The 21,621-nt window shown below is 33.6% G+C and overlaps 1 protein-coding gene across 2 annotated transcripts in view; it reads right to left on the bottom strand.

Annotated features, from left to right (window-relative positions):
• Nucleotides 1–376: 376 nt before the first annotated feature.
• The window catches only part of LOC149796912 (protocadherin-11 X-linked-like), a 60,008-nt gene continuing 38,763 nt past the window's right edge, over nt 377–21,621 (bottom strand). The window contains exons 2-5 of one of the 2 annotated variants that reach the window (XM_089961561.1): nt 17,711–20,672; nt 12,284–12,472; nt 8,822–8,891; nt 377–5,882 (exon numbers count right to left, since the gene is read on the bottom strand). In XM_089961561.1, the coding sequence (XP_089817687.1) occupies nt 5,323–5,882; nt 8,822–8,891; nt 12,284–12,472; nt 17,711–20,467 (3,576 nt within the window). In that variant the 5' untranslated portion in view covers nt 20,468–20,672 and the 3' untranslated portion in view covers nt 377–5,322. Of the gene's footprint in view, nt 5,883–7,857; nt 8,024–8,821; nt 8,892–12,283; nt 12,473–17,710; nt 20,673–21,621 lie in introns of both variants that reach the window. The other variant, XM_089961560.1, reaches the window with a different exon arrangement.

Genomic DNA, 21,621 nt, shown 5'->3' with positions numbered 1-21,621 from the left:
GAAACTGAAACTGAGAATCAATTTCTTTTTTGAGACTTATTATGTGGACACTGAGAGTCGAAATTGTACAGATTTTACTGTAATTTTACTTTAAAATATGTTAACTTTACATAAAAAGTAAAGAGTGAACCTTTTGTAAAGAAATCATAATAAAGCGGACAAGTTATGGAAGGCAGTTTCAAGTTAGACATTGGGAATAGATGAACTTGGCTCATTAGAGGGGCTGAGAATGGACCATTTGTGTGTGGATGACAAGGGAGTAAATGCTATGAGAGTAAGCAACTGGGATAGACCCATAATGAATATTCAGACATTTCTCCTCAGATATGTGAAGTGTTTGAAATACTAATTAAGGAAAGAATGAAAACACCAATAATTCTCTTATTTTTTTAATTTTGATTGTTATCAAAGTTTTCTTTAGAATCAATATTCCATACATTCCATATAAAACTGATAAAAAAGACTACAGGCAATAGGGTGCAAATTAAATACAAGATCACAGTGACTCTTAACAAAGCATATTTCTGTGACAGTGGAAATGTGCATTTTAACAGGCTTCCCGAGGCATGTCACAATAATGCTTTGACAGTGGAAATGTGCATTATAACAGGCTTCCCAAGGCCTGTCACAATAATGCTGTGACAGTGGAAATGTGCATTATAACAGGCTTCCCAAGGCCTGTCACAATAATCCTGCAACAGTGGAAATGTGCATTATAACAGGCTTCCCAAGGCATGTCACAATAATGCCATGACAGTGGAAATGTGAATTATAACAGGCTTCCCATGGCATGTCACAATAATGCCACAACAGTGGAAATGTGAATTATAACAGACTTCCCAAGGCATATCACAATAATGCCACAACAGTGGAAATGTGGAAATGGGAACAAAAGCTTATAAATCCTTCATATTTAAAGGTTTTAGATTTTATGATAAAGCATGTTGCCTGGTTATCTTTTAAAGTCTTCATTACTAACATTTCATATCAGGAACTTGCATGCCAAAAGATAAAATGCAATATTGACACTCAATTTAAATTTTTTCAGTTGGAAATTTTATGAGGATCAAAACAAATATACTGCTCAGGATTATGCCTTTAATAATTCCATTTATCATTTAATATGTCATTACTTTCACCATTTATATATTCATCTAGAAGTCAAGTCCAACTGCAAACAACAAAGATCCTGATCTGCACTTGCATAAAGCAGTGACAGATCAGGTCTATATTGTTCATTTTACTGATTACTCCTAACAAACTGCATAGATCCAGATCTGCCAGCACGTTATGTGACGGCAGATTCTCTTTACAATCATAGTACTATAAAAGTCTGTACAAATATGTTACACATTATACAATTAGCATATGGTACAAATACACAGCTTTGGTCATGATTGAACACAATTCCTATATTTACATTTTAACACATATAACTTTGGTTTTATCTAAGACTTTAATCAGTAAAGCCTGATTCAGTTAAGACACTTGCATAATTACTTCAACTTTAATTTAGTGCAGAGTATTAAATGGATTACAAAACAATAAAGTTCTCAAAGCATGTTGCAAAAACATTCATTTGCAAATTTATATACAAGATCTGTATAAAAAATAAATACACAATACAAAACCTTTCCTTGCTTATTCTCACATTTGACCTGAGTGATTCCAGCTCACTACAAGAAGATGCTTACATTCTTACAAATCAAACTATGACACTGGTCTTAAAATGTATCACATATGGTATTAATTCAATTCCATAAATATAAAATCCTGTTTTATTAATCAATTCAATTCCATGAATGATATCCAATCCTGTTGTATTAATCAATTCAATTCCATGAATGATATCCAATCCTATACAATTAATCATATGCAAACTGTAATAATTTAAATTATTAAATTAACTTCATGTTTTTTCTTAGGGGTCCCATCAAGAGTCTCAATACTATTTATATTAGCAGTTTTGAAAAACCAGAGATTCCCAACCTGGTTTTCACACATTTCTGAGTGACAGGTACTATCTCTATGGGATCAAAGAGAAACTCTGAACCCATCTGCTGCATAAAGAGATGGTATTTTGAAAACTATTATTCTGGTTTTATAATGTTTCCATGGCAATACTTCACTTGCAATCATGATCAATGAACATGCAATATTATATGGATGTTCAGTGACACAGAACACATTACCTCATGTTAATCTTTGACAATATAAAAGCATTCATCTGTAATAAATACTTTCTGACCTTCAAAATCATGTAAACTTAATTTTAAAAGTACACAATGGAACAATATTAGATAATTTAATTCCAATATTTTTGTTTTTAATTATAATTCTTGAACAAGGGACTCTTTAGATGGACAAACCTGCCCAAACATTTTTAACATGGACCTCAATCTAAGCTAGAGACAAACATTTGAACATGCACACAGATGCCTAGGTAATCACTGCACTGCATTTCTGACAAGGTGGGCTGGGACACAAAATGCTCCTTCAGGCAAGATGTGTAAATTAATCAAAGAAATCTTGCTGAAATTTTCAAGTAAAAGATTCAAGTGCATATAAAGAATTTCTTGCATTAAAAAGGGCACTTTTGCCTGTAATCTACAAATCGTATTATTGCAGTGTAGACTTTTTGGATGTAAATATACACAGTTTTCTGGATTTCAAATGTTTAGAGAAGTGTAATCAAGTAAATAGGAAAAATGTGAAAACAGAAATATCACAGAAAATAAAACAACACTAACACTGCAAAGTTTTGGACAATTTTGTTCTCAACAGAGTGAACAATAGACATAATGTTTCCTTTCATACATTATTTACTTTAGAGTATATGTAATACACTAGTGAAATCTGACATATATCTATAGTATCCTTGATGAAATTACTCCACCTAACCCCCTACACAATACATCATTTCACTGAACAGGAAAATAAATATAACTTTTAAAGAAAATGCACCCCCTCCCCTCCCTCAACAATTAACAATACTTTGAGATCCATATGATGTATTTAAATGTATACAAATGCTCTTTCGGACTGTTTAGTTTTAAATACAAATAGATCCTACTTAAATGTAATGCGACCTTATTTGTTTTATTGTAGTAATATGGAAGATAAACAGCTTACTTTAGGTACCTCATTACTAAAAATAAGCTCAAAATCACATCACTCATGCAATTTGCACAACCAACAGTATAAATTCGAATGTGCAACTGCAGAATGCACTAGACGATCATGTCCATATTTGTCATTGTACATACAAGTTTATATGATCCAAATATAAATAAAACAGTAATGTTCTGTATAACATGGCACTGCACATAATGATCTACATCTGTTGAATTATTTTAAATTAGAGATCAATACATTCGTAACTTTGATGATGAAAATGATGATAATACATGAAGATTTGAATGAAATTCTGACTAGCCGTACTAATGTATTATGACATTTCAAGTCTTCTTTAAACCAATATTTACCATCGTTACTTGCTTATAAGACCAGTCCAACTGCAAACTGCACATATCCAGATCTGAAGCATGTTATGCACCAGCAGATCTGGGTCTGTGCAGTTTGTTAGGAATAATTAGAAGAACAAACATGGATAGACCCTGAGCTGCAAGTGCATTATGCGTTGGCAGATCAGGATCTTTGTTGCATGCAGTTTGACATGACTTATAAGTGAGCAAAGATGGTATGTGACCGTACAAACGCATCCCCATTCACACACCCATATCCACCACACTAAAACATAGCATTTACTCAAAACTTCTAAAAACTTCAAAAAATATTTTAACATTATCATGGCAGTGACAATAATATTCTATTAGAGTGAACTATTCTTCTGTAGTGTTTTATGGTTGGTATAGTGCCCAAGTCAAAGGTCAAGCAGTAAACCCCATCTGACAATACTGTCGGAAAACAGTTCCCAAGGAAGAAGGCAAGACAAAATTTATTCCATCACATGACCATTACAAGGTACAGCATCTCAGAGTAGAAGGGAAATGGATAGGGTCCCAAGAATAAATCTCTGTAATTAGCCAAACATGACTTGAAAAGTGACCATGTGATGTACTAAAATGTTGATTCCAATTTTACTATTCAGTCTTCTGATATTGACCATTGATATGCAATAATTTTTATCAGCATTTTATCTTTTCCTTTAATTTTAAAAATGCAGAAAATTTAAATAATTTTATAATCTTTGTTAAATTTGAAATAAAAAGGTTCATGATAATATAACATAGTGTATCAAACTTTATCTGAAATTGAAAGTACATTGGAGGCTGATTCTTTCAATTGAGAATCAAAATAGAAACCAAAATCTATTGTATTTATTTATGCATTAAACCCCATCCAACTAAAAATGGTACAAACCTGTCCTCATTTAAGCTAAATTTCTTTGTGAATTGACACTGCATGTTGTCATGTTTATCATACTTCAAACAATATTAATAATTTTTTTGAAATTGAGATAGCAAACCATTTTTAGTTTAATATTGAACATGTGAAAACAATTTTTATTTTGATATAAGGTTAGAGGAATAATTAAAATTTTAGGAAATCCTTACAAATTTACTTACCAATAAAGCAAATATTCATATCAGGAGAATTTAATTATAAATGTATTTTAATCCCTACTGCCTGCGGAATGTTCCATTAAAATGCACTATTACAAACCAAACAATAAGAAAGATATTTATAAATCTTAATTGGAGGAGAACAAATTTGAAATATTTAGTGAAAATGGGACTAGATTTGACACTACATAACACACAAGTAGACCAGGGTCTGTGAGTTTCATTTTACACACCATTTTAATTTTACACACCATTTTAATTTTACACACCATTTTAAAGGAACAGCTTAACTCCTCGTCTGTTGAAAATTATGTAATAGTAGACCTAGACCTATGATGGCTGCCGCTGGATGCATGTCGTGAGGACACTTGCACCTAAAATATTCTTGGTTTTGCTTGGTGTTTTACAGCAACACAAGTAGGTTATTTAGTGCTAAAGCACTGGAAGGAAGTGCCCTGTCCAAGGTCACACAAGAGATCTGAACTGATCTGACAATAGAATTAAAAAATGCACCATTTCTGCCACTAACCACTGAACCACCATGGGTTCAGAAAATATATCAAGAAGTAACAGCATTATGCATTGATCTATTGTTGATGAACATCAATATATGTAATTATTTGGCATTGAGGTACACACTTTTCTAAATCTTCATGCAAAAGACAATAAGTCATATTTCAATTCCTTTGTTCTATGAAGACAATGATTTTTGCATAATATGAAATATCACACGGTATCACACAAAAGTGTCAGGTTTGTAAAACATGTCATTGACATCTGTAAACAGGTCATCGCCATTGAGAACATAGCTCCCTGATGTTGTTGTTTCGTCATCGTCTTGTGATCGATATGTGGTGGGATTGCTGTCTAAAATAGAGTCCTCCACAGGAAGATTTAACACAGGCTTGCTATGAGTCTTTGGAGAAGAATCTATATCCAACCTATTTGTTGGTGATGTAGGCCTGGATTTGAACGTTGAGGGCAACTTAGATACAGAACTTTGTGAATGTTGGGAAGGCGTATTTCTCCCTGAATTGTTTGTATATCGTACAGTGGGAGAATTCCTGGAATCAATGTACCTTTGCCCTTGTGGGGTCCTATTCTGGGCACGATTTCTGTCCGTCTGAGCCACAGGGATCTTACTTTGCAAGTCTGTTGAAGAGGGTTTTGAATTATGTCTATGCACATTTTGACCACGATGAATGTCATCTGGCCCTCGAAATGATGAAAATGTTGATTGTCCACTTTCAGTGGTATAGAATGGATAACTGGGTGATGCAGGACTTTTCGGGTCATCTGAAATAAACGGAATGAGTTAAGCATGCATTAAAAACAATAGGAAAAAACCTCCATTTTTATGGATACTTAATTCCATTGATTTGTGTATATGATGAAGCTTTCATAATGATACATACTTACTTATAAGTCGAGTCAAACTGCAAACAACATACATCCTGATCTGCTGTTGTATAATTCACCTGTAGATCATGGTCTATATTGTTGTTTGTACTGATTATTTTTAACAAACTGTACAGACCCAGAACTGCTGGTGCATTATGCAACAGCAGATCTAGGTTGTGCAGTTTGCAGATGGACTTGTCTTATAAGTGAGTATAGACAGTTACAAGTTTGTAATGAACACTAGCATGAACAATTTGCAAAAGTTAATGACACCTAGAGGTAATGTTCTCCTTTCATAAATGAATGAATTGTCAAATGAGTGGCAACGGAAAATAATTAAATGAAATATTTAATAAGACATTTTTCATTGTTTTCAATATTTTCAATAATATCAAGAAGTCTTTAAAATTTCAGAATTCATTGAACTAAAATAACTTTCAGTTGTTCAAAAGCATCTAAGAAACCTTAGCAGCTATATGTTTTCAGTACATTGCTATGTTTGGATCTTTTCTGTTGATATTTGTTTTATGTTGTAATGATGAATATTTGTGTAAGCATACCAGTGATACTTTCACCAGCACCAGAGTGAGATTTGACAATAAATTTTCTGTGATTTGAGTACATTCCGTCATCTCTGATATGTTCTAAGGCCATCCATTTCATTTGATGAGAAATGCACATTTAAAAGCCACTTTTGTGTTAAGTTATTACAACACACGATGACTATATGGCCCTTCATTACAACACAATTATTATTATAAGGTAAGTATTATCATTGCTCCCGTATCATTATATAGTGGTAATACTTCATTGTAAGGTGGTATGCTCAATCGCTCACATGGAGAGAATATTAAAGAGGTAGGACTGCAGCATTATAATGAAGGACCACTTTGGCATTATAATGAGGGACCACTTTGGCATTATAATGAGGGAGTTCTGTATATTGTTGACAGTGTCAAATACAATCATGATTGGTTTAGTTGAACTTGAATCTTACTATGTACAATGTTGCAAGGTATGGTTTTGATTTTAGAAAATATCACGAGGAGAAATCTTTTTGTATAATTAATTGGTTGCTATGAGAAACAACTCTTAAGGAGTAAAATTAATATCATCAAAATATTAGGAACCTTTTTCTCATAATATCAGATACCACAGGTATGTTTGAAGACAAAGATTCCAAACCACACAAAGCCATGCAGAGTTATGATTTTATAGCACTGATAAGAAAAATTCAGTTAAAAGAGCATTCAATAATAAATGAATGAAATGATTATTCCATTGAAGAGACCATTATTTGATACCATTCAACAAGCTTAAATAAAGTAAATGATTGATACAATTGTGGAGCAAAGAAATATTTAACAAATCTCATTGAATAGTGTAATTGAAAATGTACAGAAACAACAACAAAACAAGTGCAAACCAAAGCCATTAGCAATGCTAATTAGAAACATAAATTACTGCTCTTTATTTGGTCTTGCAAAAAAGTACTTTTTGTAAACTTTTCAACAAAACTTAAAAAAATATGACACACATGTAAAAGTTAATTTCTGGGCATTTCAGTACCATTAAATACCAATGGTATCCTGTTTAACAATGGAGACCTTAGGAAATGGTGCAGAACAAAGATAAACAGCAAAGCATTCCTTGCAAAACTTTGTTACTGATGAGACTTACATCAAAATTTAAATAGAAATCAACCTTTCTTAGATTGTGCTAATAAGTTTAAATGCAAACTTTGATCAATTCATTTAGACATTAAAAAAAACACCACATCATTACATTCTTTTCTAAAGATAGATGTACTGGGTTGTTCTACCATGGGCTCTTGCATAGTGGTATCTCTATTGATTCCTTAGTAATATACCTGCTTCATTTGAATTTGTCGTGCTACTTCTAACATCTTCATCGCTTCCACCACGACCACTATCACTTGTAGTTGTCTCCCCTGAACTCTCACTGTGCGAATCTTCCACTCCCTTAGTGCTGTGTTTGCCTGAAAAAGGTTTGCTGGTGCTGTGCTGTGCCTGACCCTGGTAAAACACACAAACACCTTATGAAGATGTGGACAAGCAGTATGAAAATTCTTGTTAGTTTTTTAATGTGTGCACCCTGGAAGTTGCAAAATGCTTTTAAACCTCTTTCCCCTTTGAGTCCATTTAAAATTCTCAGTTCTCTAACCAAGTATACTTAGAAGTAAAAATTTAATAAAAGTGCAAGAAATAATGGAAGTCTATAGAAGAAACAAAATCTGGATCAAGAATTTCTGTAGAAATAATTGCACATTAAAAAATGAAAACACTGAGCTTTTAAAAATCAAAATTTTTAAAGTATTTTGTGAAAAATTTAATTGCCAATGTCTATGATAACTCTTGAGGCGTGATTTATGACATAAAGGCTTTAAAAATGCAGGGGGAGGAGGGTAGGTTGCATTAGAGGTTAGATTTGGTTGTTTTAGTGTTTTGTTCCACAGCTACACAGGTAGAGTACTTAATGCCAAAGCAATTGGATTAAAGTACTTTGCCCAAGGATACAACACTGCAGCTGACCAAGAGCGATACAATGTTGAGATCTGATCCCATGCCCTTTTGGTCCTGAGTCTGGAATGCTAACCACTAGGTTACCCTGGCTTCTGCCTCCATTAGTTGTCTTGTACAGCATACAGAAAGGGGCATCAGACCAGATGGGGCATATTTGTTTTTGCAAAAAATTAATGATTTGTGCACAAACACCACATACAACAATAAATATAGACCTCAAGATGTGCAAAAGTGCAAATGCAACAACAATACAAATTCACAGCAAACACCACTACATTGCTGAAAACCAACCTGGTTTGGGTAACTGTAAATTGGTTGCTTTGGAGGTCCCACGACGGGGATATGTCCAGTAAACTGGCTCCTATACATAACAGAGTTTATAATGAACATACATGTCAAATTTACATTAAATGCTTACACAATATTACTTGGTTCTTTTGTTTTTATTGGTTTTAATGGCACTTTCAAAACATTACTGGTTATGTCATGCTGAGGAAATGTGAGCTAAGTGCCTTTCCCCCAAGGCCACACCAAGGCAGACAACCCAGGCTGGCCTGGGATTAAACCTACAAGTGTTGGATTGCAAGTCTAATGATCTACCAACTGAACTATCACAGCTTCTTACACTGTATTAAAGTTTTGTCCAACTGTCAGTGTTTAGAAACTGAGAAAACAAACCTTAAAGAAAAAAAAAATTATCACATGCAGTATAAATGGGAAATTCTAGTTATTGGCATTCTAGATGTACCAATGCCAATTTTATATCAGAAAATTAATGATAACTATATATATATATATATATATATATATATATATATATATATATATATATATATATATATATATATATATATATATATATATATATATATATATATATATATATATATATATATATATATATATATATATATATATATATATATATATATATACTTTGATACTGAATTAGGGAAACATTAAAATGTGTAAATATTACTGTATATACTTGATTATCAGTCAAGTCAAACTGCAAGCAAGAAAGATCCTGATCTGCCATAAAATAATTCACCTAAAAATCTTGGTCTCTTTTTTTGTTCTACTGATTACTCCTAAAAAAAACAGAGCCAGATCTGCTGGCACATTATGCAATGACAGATCTAAGTCTGTGTAGTTTGCAGTTGGATTTGTCTTATAAGCAAGTATATACGGTAGGTTACCATATGTTACAGTGAAACAGAATCTTTCCTTCTTTTTGAATATTTTTGACAGTATCTTTGCAAAATTACCAACATGCATGATCTGCAGCAATATTTTCTGAGTTAACATGGACAACAAGCATGGGAATATCAGGGACTGGTCAGTGTATACAAATATCATAGCAAATTGAATTACTACAACAAGTAGAGTCCTACTTAATATATATATATACTTTCCAAACCATCGTACCTCAGTTTTCTACCCTATCACATGACTATCACTTGGCAACTGAGTTTAAGTCAACAAGTTTTGCTCTTTCAGTTTATGATAAAAATAGCCATCAGAAGAATGGCAAATCCCATTCCCCACAATCTGGCCTTAGCTATTATAAATATAAGTTAACATTATTTTGCAATTATGTCTAATGATCTTGACCTTCATCACTTGCAGTCTGAACAGGGAAATGCATTTCCAACATGTAACGCAAAATCATGAAATTGATATAAAATGGTTGCAGGAATCTTGAGGAATGAAGACTTGTCACGTGATACTTAAAATGACAATTTTAGTTCCTGTAATCTTTATCTATGAAATCTGGACCTCAGAATCAAAAGGTAGGTGACCCTACCTAAGTATGATCTACCCATGAAATTTGATGAAAATTAGGAAATTTGACTTTCCCCCTGCAAGTACAGCTTTATTTTACATTGCAGAATGATTGAATGAATGTTTTAAAATCTTAGTGTAAGGTAGGCAAATTTGAACAAAGATTGAAATCCAGAGACAGTCATTATTTCTTATGACAATTTTGTTGAAATTGCATCCGTAATCTATACATAGGTACAAAAATGAGATAAATAATCTTTTCATTCTTTTTATCCCATGTTTGATGTCTGATTGGAGAAGTATGAAGCGAATTTTATATCACTATTTCTAACCAGCTCAAAATTCTCTGAAAATCACACCTACTTATTGCCAGATTAGTTAGGTAAGAATGGACAATTCCTACAGAAAGTCTGAGAGTGACCATTCACTGTTTACACGCATCTCAGTGATCCAATTATATCTGCTCACACCTGTCAGATTTCACAGGTATTTATAATGGTAACTGGTTAAACATCGTTAAAGCTGTGACATTGTTGTACCAGTTCTATAATTCATCTGCATACCTCAAAAGGAAGGATGCGTTTATTATGTTCTAAATGCTGGATTTAATCAAATTTATGTTTTTTATTTTAGTATGGGCATGTGATGTGTGGGAGAAAAAAGGTATTATTTATAATCATGTGTTATCTCTATTATTAGCATTTAATATTTTCATGTAATTTTTTCATTTCCTTTAAATTTTTATGTACAATCCAGCTTCGAGGGTCAGTGGTTCTTTCCGGTGTTTTCCCGGGTTCTTCCTCCACCATTAATACTGGCCGCCATGTATAGCCTATCGAGTGCTGAAAAATGGCGTTAAACCCTAAACAACAACAACAACAACAATCCAGCTATACATACACTACTAAATTATATGAAAATATTCTTTCATGCTGCGGACATTGTCACCAAATCCTTTAAAATTTTATTCAAAAGAGTTCAACTTTGAAGATTTTCATTTATGAAAAAAAAATTGAAAATAATGTCATTTAAAAAAAAATGTAAATCATTAAAATTATACACAATTATTTGTTAATTACACATTTTGATGTGTTAAAATTGAGGTGAGGCTCCCCTTTCAAATGGCTTTGAAAATAAATACAGGTACAATTAGATATCCCTAATGACCAAAGCATTGTTTAACGCCATTTTTCAGCATAAGATAGGCTATACATGGCGGCCAGTATTAATGGTGGAGGAAGAACCCAGGAAAACCTCGGAAAGAACCACCGACCCACGAGAAGCTACTGGCAAGCTTTCTCACATACCCACATTGGCTGAATCTGAGACTCGAACCCACGCAGACAGAGGTGAGATGGCAGTGATCCATAACGGAGAGCGCTTTAGACCACTCGGCCACTCGGGGCCCCTAATCTAATTGAGACAATGAGTAATCAAGCATAAGATTAAGAAATAAAAGCATCATCATTTATAACCATCCAGAAAGGACACTAATCATTACATTCTGTTGTTATTTTTTTAAACTGCATATTTTGATTTTTTTTATTTGAATCAAGAAGAAATTCACATTCAAATGGCTTTCAAAAAATAACAATGCAGAGACCACAAATTATTTTATCTAAGATATTTTTGGTAATCATTTTTCAATTTGCTACAATAACCCAATAATGTTCATTTAAACAAGAAAATGTAGGAAGTGGTTTTATAACATATGTATAGTTTTCAAACTAAAATTACCAATTCATGTTTTAGGCTGGTTATTAGTTTGTTAAGTAAAATCTTAAACTCTAGAGTTAATATGGCATAGGGAGAGAAATATGGATGGACACAAAAGGATGCCAAATGAGCACCTTGTCAAACTTCTGCCAAGATGGGTTTGACAAAACTGATGCTGATAAAAGCTGGCTGTGAGAAAGTAAATTAGGCATATCCATGTTGGTTATAACAAACTATTGCCATGACATTTACCTCCTCAGGTTCTGGCCAGGGTTTGTCACTGTTGTTGTTGTTTTGGGTTTGCATCAGGGCTTGGTGCACCCTCAATGATGTCATTCGATGAATGTCACGCTGCTTGCGATCATCTGCTGAGTACATCTTTTCTACATTTCTTGGAGAATTGGCTCGGACATCTTTACTAAAATGATGTAATTTTGCATCCTGTTCCAAAAAAAGAATATTAAATGTTTTTCATGAATTTAATTCTTTTAAAAATCAGATTGTCATTTAATAAAATACAAGTAAATTCACTTGCTTACTTCAGCAGTTTCACATGCACACACATAACTACACATGTCACCCGAATATATACAAAACCCATGTGTGTATATGTGTGTGTGTGTGTGTGTGAGATAAAAAAATTCACTTTTCTTTTCATCACAGGAACATTAGAATATTCAGACAAATATCCTGTCAAACAATGGGTGTGATAATGATATTAATGATATTTATTCTGTTCCCTGCTCCCTTTTGTTAGTTGTCTATTATATTACCATTTGCATGGATCTGTCAAACCCTGTCTTATTCATAGCAATCACTTTCTCCAGGAGTTTAGTGTATGTCTGCTGATTGTACAATGGTCAAATATTGCTCTGATATGAAAAGTAAACAATAATTTGTAAAGATTTCACGGACATCACATTAGCATGCCTCCATTGATACTATACCTAAGCAGCAGATATTGCCATATATACTCACTTATAAGTCAAAACTAACTGCAAACTGCACAGTCACAGATCTGCTGTTGCATAATGCGCAGTCAGATCTGGGTCTGTGCAGTTTGTAATGAGTAATCAGTAGAACAAACAACACAGACCCTGATCTGCAACAGCATACTGCTATGGCAGATCAGTATCTTTGTTGTTTGCAGTATGACTCGACCTATAATAAGCAAGTACGTATGATAAATTCAAATCACGTTTTGATTTTCTTGCAGTTAAAACCAGTTATAGTCTATTTCATTTGTAAAGTGCTGAAAAAAGCAAAAGTATTTAAATATGACTTCAAAGACTATTACTACTGAATTCAATACTTACTATTGGTCATTTCTTTCCTAGTCTATCACCACAAACAAGTATGGTCTATTCTATTCCAATTTGTTTCATATATACAACATTCATTTGCTTAAAATTCGAGTCAAATTGCAAACAACAAAGATCCTGCTCTAGCATATTGCTCCTGCAGATCAGGGTCTATGCTGCTTGTTCTACTGATTACCCTAGCAAACTGCACAGACCCAGACCCGCCGGCACATTATGTGATAGCAGATCTGGAGCTGTGCAGTTTGTAGTTGGACTCAACTTATAAACAAGTACACATGGCATATAAATAATACATTAACCAACAAATTTTCAGTCGAAATTTTACAGTCAAATATTTTGTAACATTTGTAATCAAACAGCACATTCTGAAGAAAAGCCACTTTCAGTTTTATTTTATGGAAATATCTTAAATAATCAACAAATATACCATTTTAAAGTAACATGAATAGTACCATCTTAAATCATGGCCAAAGTACTATGTATTATCATAAATTAATACCAACATTACAACATAAGACTTAGACCAAAAGAGGTTTCATACATAAGCATCTTAAATCAACACCAATGGTACTATTGTTAAGTATTACCAAAGTACTGCTTGTAATTACACAAAAAGTGATATTTTTAACACCAGAACTATTAAATTACATTAACACCAAAAGGTACTATCTCACATTAACACCAAAGGTACTGTCTTAAATTACCACCAACAGTACTATCTTAAATTACCGCCAACAGTACTATCTTAAACTACTATCAATGGTATTGTTCTAAACTACAACCAATGGTTTTGTCTTAAACAACTACCAATGGTACTGTATTAAACTGCTACCAATGGTACTGTCTTAAACTACAATTAATGGTACTATCTTAAGTTACCACCAACAGTACCATCTTAAGCTACTACCAATGGTAATGTCTTAAATTGCCACCAACATTACTATTATACATTACAAACAATGGTATTGTCTTAAACTACTACCAATGGTACTGTCTTAAACTTCTACCAATGGTACTGTCTTAATTGCCACTAACAGACTCTTAAATTACCAACAGCATTACTATCTTAAACTACTAATAACAGTCCTATTGTAAATTACCAATAACAGTCCTATTGTAAATTACCAGTAACTACTATCTTAAACTACTAATAACAGTCCTATTGTAAATTACTAATAACTCCTATTTTAAATTACCAATAACAGTCCTAGTTAAATTACCAATAACAGTCCTATTTTAAATTACCAATAACTGTCCTATTTAATCTACCAATAACTACTATCTTAAACTACTTATAAAGCCCTATTTTAAATTACCAATACAATAACAGTCCTATTTTAAATTGCCAATAACAGTAGAAGCAGAAAACATTCCATAAGACATCACTACATAAGCAATGATTTTTATATTTCCTACTCCCACCAACTTTTATTGTAATTCAGAAAATCATTGTTTGTAAAAATAATTTTTCACAAATTTTGGGCTTTAAAAGAATACAGATATTATACTTCACAGTATATGGGTAACTATATTTATAGATCTCCTGCATTTAACAAGCTGTTAGCATTCAACTAATGTTTGCTTATGACTGATCTGACAGCTCCGGACATGTACACTTGGGTTTGATGACTCGTTGTTATGGATGCCTGTTCCACGATGCCCTCTATAGACAGCAAGGAAATCCTTTCATTTAATTGCTGACAACAGGATATTGCATCCAATACTGATCTATTTGCCTTGTCTGGTTATATGTTGATAGTGGTGATAAGTACAGACAACTTTACAATGGTCGGCAAATGTTTATGTAAGAAAGTGTTCCAAACTGTAAATTTGATAAACGAGTCAGAAACTGCTACTCTTACAGAACTCGTTTCAAAATTAGGGCACATATGGTAGAAAAATCTCTTGATAAAAAGTCCTTGTTTAGGGATATCGATGAACTTTTCTGTGTCTAAAGAAGCATAAATGGTATTACAATATGGGAATAAGCTAGTTAAGTCATGAAGTTTTCAGTGCTATAAAAAGAAATGAATTTGTAATCACATTACTTCATGCAATCAGAATATTGTTTTTAGAATTAATCTTATAAAACTTCATATATGTTTTAAAGTCATTTTTCATTTTAAAGATTGTCTATGCAAATTTTAAAATGTTGAAACTATAAAGTTAGAACGAATAAATTAATATTAAAAATAAAAATAAGCTGACAATATTCTGCATTTTGATCCCATCCTTGAGTTTCAACATTGTGAGCTAAAACCACAATGTAGTCATGTTCACATCAAAAGAAGGTGGGATATAAAATAGTGTTGAAGAAAGAAAATAAACAACTTTAACACTGCAGTTCATATGGGATGTGGATGGATGTACAAATGGGCAGTAAAAATTAACACACATGTACTGAATTTATCATTATGTTGAATTCCACCAAAGTGGAATCAACAAATAAACTTCCCAAAATCAAATAATACAGTACATCTTGATGACCAGTAACTAACTTTGGACATAAAGTTCAGACTAATTTTTAGTGCATAATTGTTTCACTGTTTGATTTTCTGTTAAAGATATAACTGATGTAGTTTGGTATATCTGGAGCAAATAAAAAGCTGCTATTTCAATTTACAATTTACAAAAATCCACAACAAAAATGTGCCTAAAATATTTACCCATAAAGGGCTACATATAGTACTACAGTGACAGTCATGATTTTAATTAACGTCCCAAAACATACAGGTAGGTTCAGGTATGACAAAACAAATTTGCCTTTGTAAATAACAGGCCAGTATAATAGAAGCATTAGTGGTCAGATTTACTGAAAGGCAGGTATAGTGTTTCTGTTATTATTATTATTATTATTATTATTACAGTAGGAGCTGTCTTGAAAGACCACCTCTTCTGCCAAAAAATAATGGCCTCACAAGACAGGTGGTCTCTCATAACAGGTCATATCACTATATAATTAATAATCAGTGCATGGAGATCCTGGACTCTTAAAACAGGTAGTCTCTCATAGCAGTAGACTATCAAGAGAGATTTTACTGTAGCAGAAGCAGTAACCAAAATGTGTTTCCTCATTGGCTCACAGTAAATAAAAAATAAAAAATATCAGATTATGGAGATAAAAAATCTGTTTCCATGGCATTCATAGGGGTGTATGAATATATTAAGCCCTTGAAGTTTTGTATTACAGAATGATAAACGGTTGGGAGAACCTTGTAAGAAATGACAACTCAATGTGGGCATTGGGATGAAATCAATTATAGCTGACAAATGACAAAAGTACAAACTGCAAGGAAATTTGTTCTTTGTTAACATTAAATGGTCTGCCATTCTCACACATCATATATGGATGTCATGTTCAAACGATATTGCTGGGATGAGGGAATGTTAATGTGTATCATATAAAATATTTGAAGGTCTCTTCTTAAATTGGAAAATGGAATGAAACATTTTCTTTACAAGCATTTTGTGAAATTGGTTTGAATCACTACCATTTTGCCATGTAATATCAATGATTTAATGAAGCTCCCTGCAAATTTTCATGATTTTAATGTTTTATTTTAATGTAAAGAACCAAACTGTGGACTTAGATTAGTATTAAAATTTATATCATTTTTGTTCATTAATTTTTACAAATATTTTTTAAAATCTTATATAATAAAGTGTTCATTGGTTTGTTGACTAACACTTATATCTAAGTTTGCATTCATAAGTATCAAAAACACATCTGTACTATTTTTAAGGGAAAATATTCATAATTTTTCTATTTTGATTATTTTTAAAAATATTAGTGCATGCAGATACATGTACTGAACAAATACATTATTTCATGTGCTGCTTATAATATTTTTGTTAGAAAACAAAGCAGTCAGCCGTTGAAAACCTGGAACTACAGGCAGATTTACAAATCACAAGCAAGCAAAATATTCTGATGTAAGGGAAAAACCACAAATTTAGTAGCTGCAAATTAGAAGTTGGGATATGGTACTGTATATACATGCTTATAAGTTTGATATGGTACCATATATACATGCTTGTAAGTTGAGTCAAACTGTAAACAGCATAGATTCTGGTGTGCCACAGTATAATGCACCTGCAGATCAGGGTCTATGTTGTTTGTTCTACTGATTACTCTTAACAAGCAGCACAGAGCCAGATCTGACAGCACATTATGTGCCAGCAGATCTGGGTCTGTGCAGTTTGCATTTGGGCATGTCTTATAAGCAAGTATATACAGTAATATATTTGAAATGCACTTCTTGAAACGTACTCAAATTTTAAAAAACATTAAAATGCAAAAAAAATATAATGTTTGAGTTAGTAAACCATAGGAGTGAATTCCCACATATGAGTGTACCTGGGGTTGTGTAAGTTGTGTCTGAGAGGACTTGAAGGTGGACATGGCTGTGTTTTCAAATGATGTATGAGCTGATGAGGAAGAATTAAAGCCATCCATCTCATCCCCAAGAAAACTGACTTCCTTTTTCTTGCTTTTATTTGGGAAGCCATTCTCCACAGGAATCATTTTTTCTCCAGATCCTTGTGATACACTGGACCTTGTACTGTCACGAGTCGATGAATGGATGATCTTCTGTTCTTCGCAAACTTTGGAATGGTACAGATGTTTGTCCTTATCGCTCCTTCTGATCAGGCAAATTATTATAATAATGGTGACTGATAGAACAAAAGTTACACAGGAGATCGATATGGCAATCATTATATTTTGTCCTGTTGTAGGAAGGTTATAACTTGACGATGGTGCAGTAACATTTGACTTAAAAAATATCACCTTCAATACTGTCCGGTTAGAACGTTCAGGATCACCATGGTCCTTTGCAGAAACTGTCAAATCATGAGATCCCAGGTAGGACTCTTGGACAATTTTACTAAGCACAATGTCTCCAGTATCATTATCTACCTGGAAAATCTGATTTGTATTGCCAGCCTCAATAGCATATGACAGTCTTTTATTGTTTCCACTATCACTGTCCCTGGCAATGATTGTAGCTATTACTGTGTTCGGCATAGTGGCCATTTCCACTCTAACAGTGTTATTGTCATAGGTTGGAAATATAAATATTGGTTCATTATCATTTATATCACCAATGTTTACTGTCACTGAAACTGTACCACTCTTTGGGACATTTCCATGGTCGTAAGCTATGACTTCAAATGTATAGGTACTAATATTTTCTCTGTCAAGTGACTCTGTCGCAATGATTTTGCCATTTTGTAGGATTTGGAAAGGAAGAGATTTATTTTCTGTTGGTATTAAATATGAAAGCCTTCCATTCTCTCCCTCATCATTGTCCACTGCAAACACTTGTCCAACATAGACTGATTCAGAAGAGTTTTGGTTTTCCATAAGAGACATTATATAGCTGCTTTGATTGAATGTTGGGTACATGTCATTGAGGTCCAAAACATTTATTGTAACAAGAGTCGAGGATGTCAGCTGTTTGTCTTGGCCATTGTCATCTGCAAAAACGTAGAAAGAGTAATGAGCCTGACTCTCTCTATCCAACTGGAATTTTACACGAATCACACCATCTGTTGGTCCGATTGAGAAGCCGTTGTTTTCCAAACCAGATGCGAATGTGTATTGAACTTCTCCATTTGCACCTATATCAGCATCTGTGGCTTTAACCTTGAGCAGTGTTGCCCCAGGAGCATTGTTTTCCGTAACATTTATTATGTAAGCTGCCTGCTCAAACACAGGTGCATTGTCATTCTCATCTTTTATCTCAATAATGAAGCTATTGGTGGTACTCAGCGGAGGTGTGCCACTGTCGGAGCATGTGATTGTCACATTGTACAATGGCACTGTTTCTCGATCCAACTCTCTGACCACATTCAGCGTATAGGCATTTGTTCCAAATTGTCTAATCCTAAAATTGCCACAAGGATCACAATAACAAGTCACTTGTGCATTCATGCCCCAGTCAGCATCTGATACATCTATATGAGCCACTGTTGCGTTGACCAAGGCATTTTCTGAAAGCTGTCCAGAGAACAAAAAGTTTACGTTAATGACTGGTGCATTATTGTTACTATCTTTTACATATATAAACACAGTTGTCTGAGCACTTCTGACTGGTGAACCATTGTCCTGTGCACGAATATATGCTTTGGATGCAATAGCAGGATTATAAATAAGTGCATCTAACAAAGTTATCTCCCCTGTGGAGATATTAAGTGCAATACTGGATGTAAGAGATGCTGGATCTGTTGATATAAGGGAATATGAAACCCTACCATTCTCACCTTTATCCCGATCTGTAGCACTCACTCGTAAAATAACAGAATTGATTGCCACTTTTTCATCAATTGTGATATTATAAGGGTCTTGGGAAAAATTGGGGCGGTTGTCATTGACATCAGTGACTGTTATGTTTACTGTTAACATACCACTCTTTGGGGGCATTCCTCCATCAAGAACAACGACATAAATTTGGTAAAATTCCTGTGTCTCCCTATCGAGATTCTGTTTGATTATCAAGCTAAGAGAATGTGTCCCGCCTACTTCGTCATTAACTTTCAATCCAAAAGTTCCTGTATCTGGAAGGATTTGGTAGCTCTTGATCGAGTTAATTCCAGCATCAGGATCAGTTGCCACAACATCCAATGGAAAGGACTCATTTATTGGTGTGTTCTCTGGAATTATGAGTGGCACTAAACTGACAGGAAAGGTAGGTGCATTATCGTTAATATCAGTCACATTAATGGTAACATTTATGGCTCTATAGAAACCAAATGTAACCGAGTTTGCTCCAACTTGGAACGAAAGAAGACAAATATCTTTATTTGGACACAGCACCTCACGATCTACAGCCCCTTTGGCCCTCAAGTTTGATGTAAACAGTTCAACTTCAAAAATTTTAGACATATCCAAGTGTCCAGAAGTGATCAGACTGTACTGAAGACTCTGGAAAATGCTTTCGGTAACCCCTGTCTGATTTCGAAGACCTGAATCACTTGCTACATTTCCAAGAAAGGTAGACCCTGATAGCTCCTCTTGCAGAGTGTACACTAAATTTCCATGAACAGATTTTACAAATAAAAATGCAAATGCACTCGAGAGCACCAATCTTCTGAGAATCATCATGATAAACATTTTGTTCTTTCAGTCACGTATAACATGTCATGAAGATAAGGAAAAACAGGTCTCCATCAAAATCCACCAGTTTTCAGTGTGCATGTCTTCAATTTTTCAATCTCATCAGTCATCCAGCAGGTTGTATCTTATTAAAAGACAGAAATAATTAAACCATCCTTGTTTGCCTTCTGGAATTTGCAGCCTCCCTTTCCAAGCTTGCCAACTGAAGAAGAATCAAAATAGCTGGTGTAAGTTTCGTATTAAGTTCTCAAACAGACTAGCTAATTTTCATCATCAAACATAAATCCATGCAACTTGTTAGGATTAATCAAAAGAACAAACAACATAGACATTGATATGCCAGAACATGTGATGACAGATCAAGGTCTATGTTGTTCGAAGTTAGACCTGATTTGGATGCGAATATGTATAGTAAGCTCATATTTTGAGCTGGAACATGAAAATTTATATCTGGGGATAAGCACCCAGCTTTACGGTTCTTGTTCATTCTGTCTTAGCTGTCACTGTTTCATATTTAACAATGTCAACTAACGGCTCTATGATACAGTCAACTACTCTACAGGTAAAATATTCCTCTTTGAAGAGGTTTGCACTATAAGCCCAACAATCCCTTCTATCTGTAAACCAATCAGACCTTCACCACTTTGATTTTCCTGGGATCTGTTCCAGAGCTGTAAGAGGCCCTATTCCTGTACCATTATAACCAGAATCTTCTCACCTGTGCATTTTGAATGCATGTAATTTCATAATTTATGATTGTGAAGTACACACTGAGTGTGAGCATTTCAGCCACATCTCTGCCAAGTGCCTTGTTAAGCTGTATTTCATTGATGTAAAACACTTCAAAATGCTTTTCATCCATAAATTTTGCCAATTTTATTGATTTAGTTCAATATTCACCAATAAATTAAGCTCCTTTTCCAAATGCAAATATCAGTGACAAGGTAGAAACTGACAACCATTTTTAATTTTACTGATGGACACTTAAAACACATGCTTTTAATATACAGTATGCAGATGCATATAAGTTGAGACCAACTGCTAACTATATCGACCCTGATCTACTGTCACATAATGTACCATCAAGTCAGGATCTTTGTTGTCTGTTCTACTGATTACTCATAACAAAACTTCATAGACCCAGATATACT

This window comes from Sinohyriopsis cumingii, chromosome 6 (assembly GCF_028554795.1).
Source record: "Sinohyriopsis cumingii isolate HCF-2022 chromosome 6, ASM2855479v2, whole genome shotgun sequence".
In the NCBI taxonomy this organism is placed as follows: Eukaryota; Metazoa; Mollusca; class Bivalvia; order Unionida; family Unionidae; genus Sinohyriopsis; species Sinohyriopsis cumingii.
The sequence above is the reverse complement of the archived record's forward strand: the minus strand, read 5'-3'. Positions and strand labels throughout refer to the sequence as shown.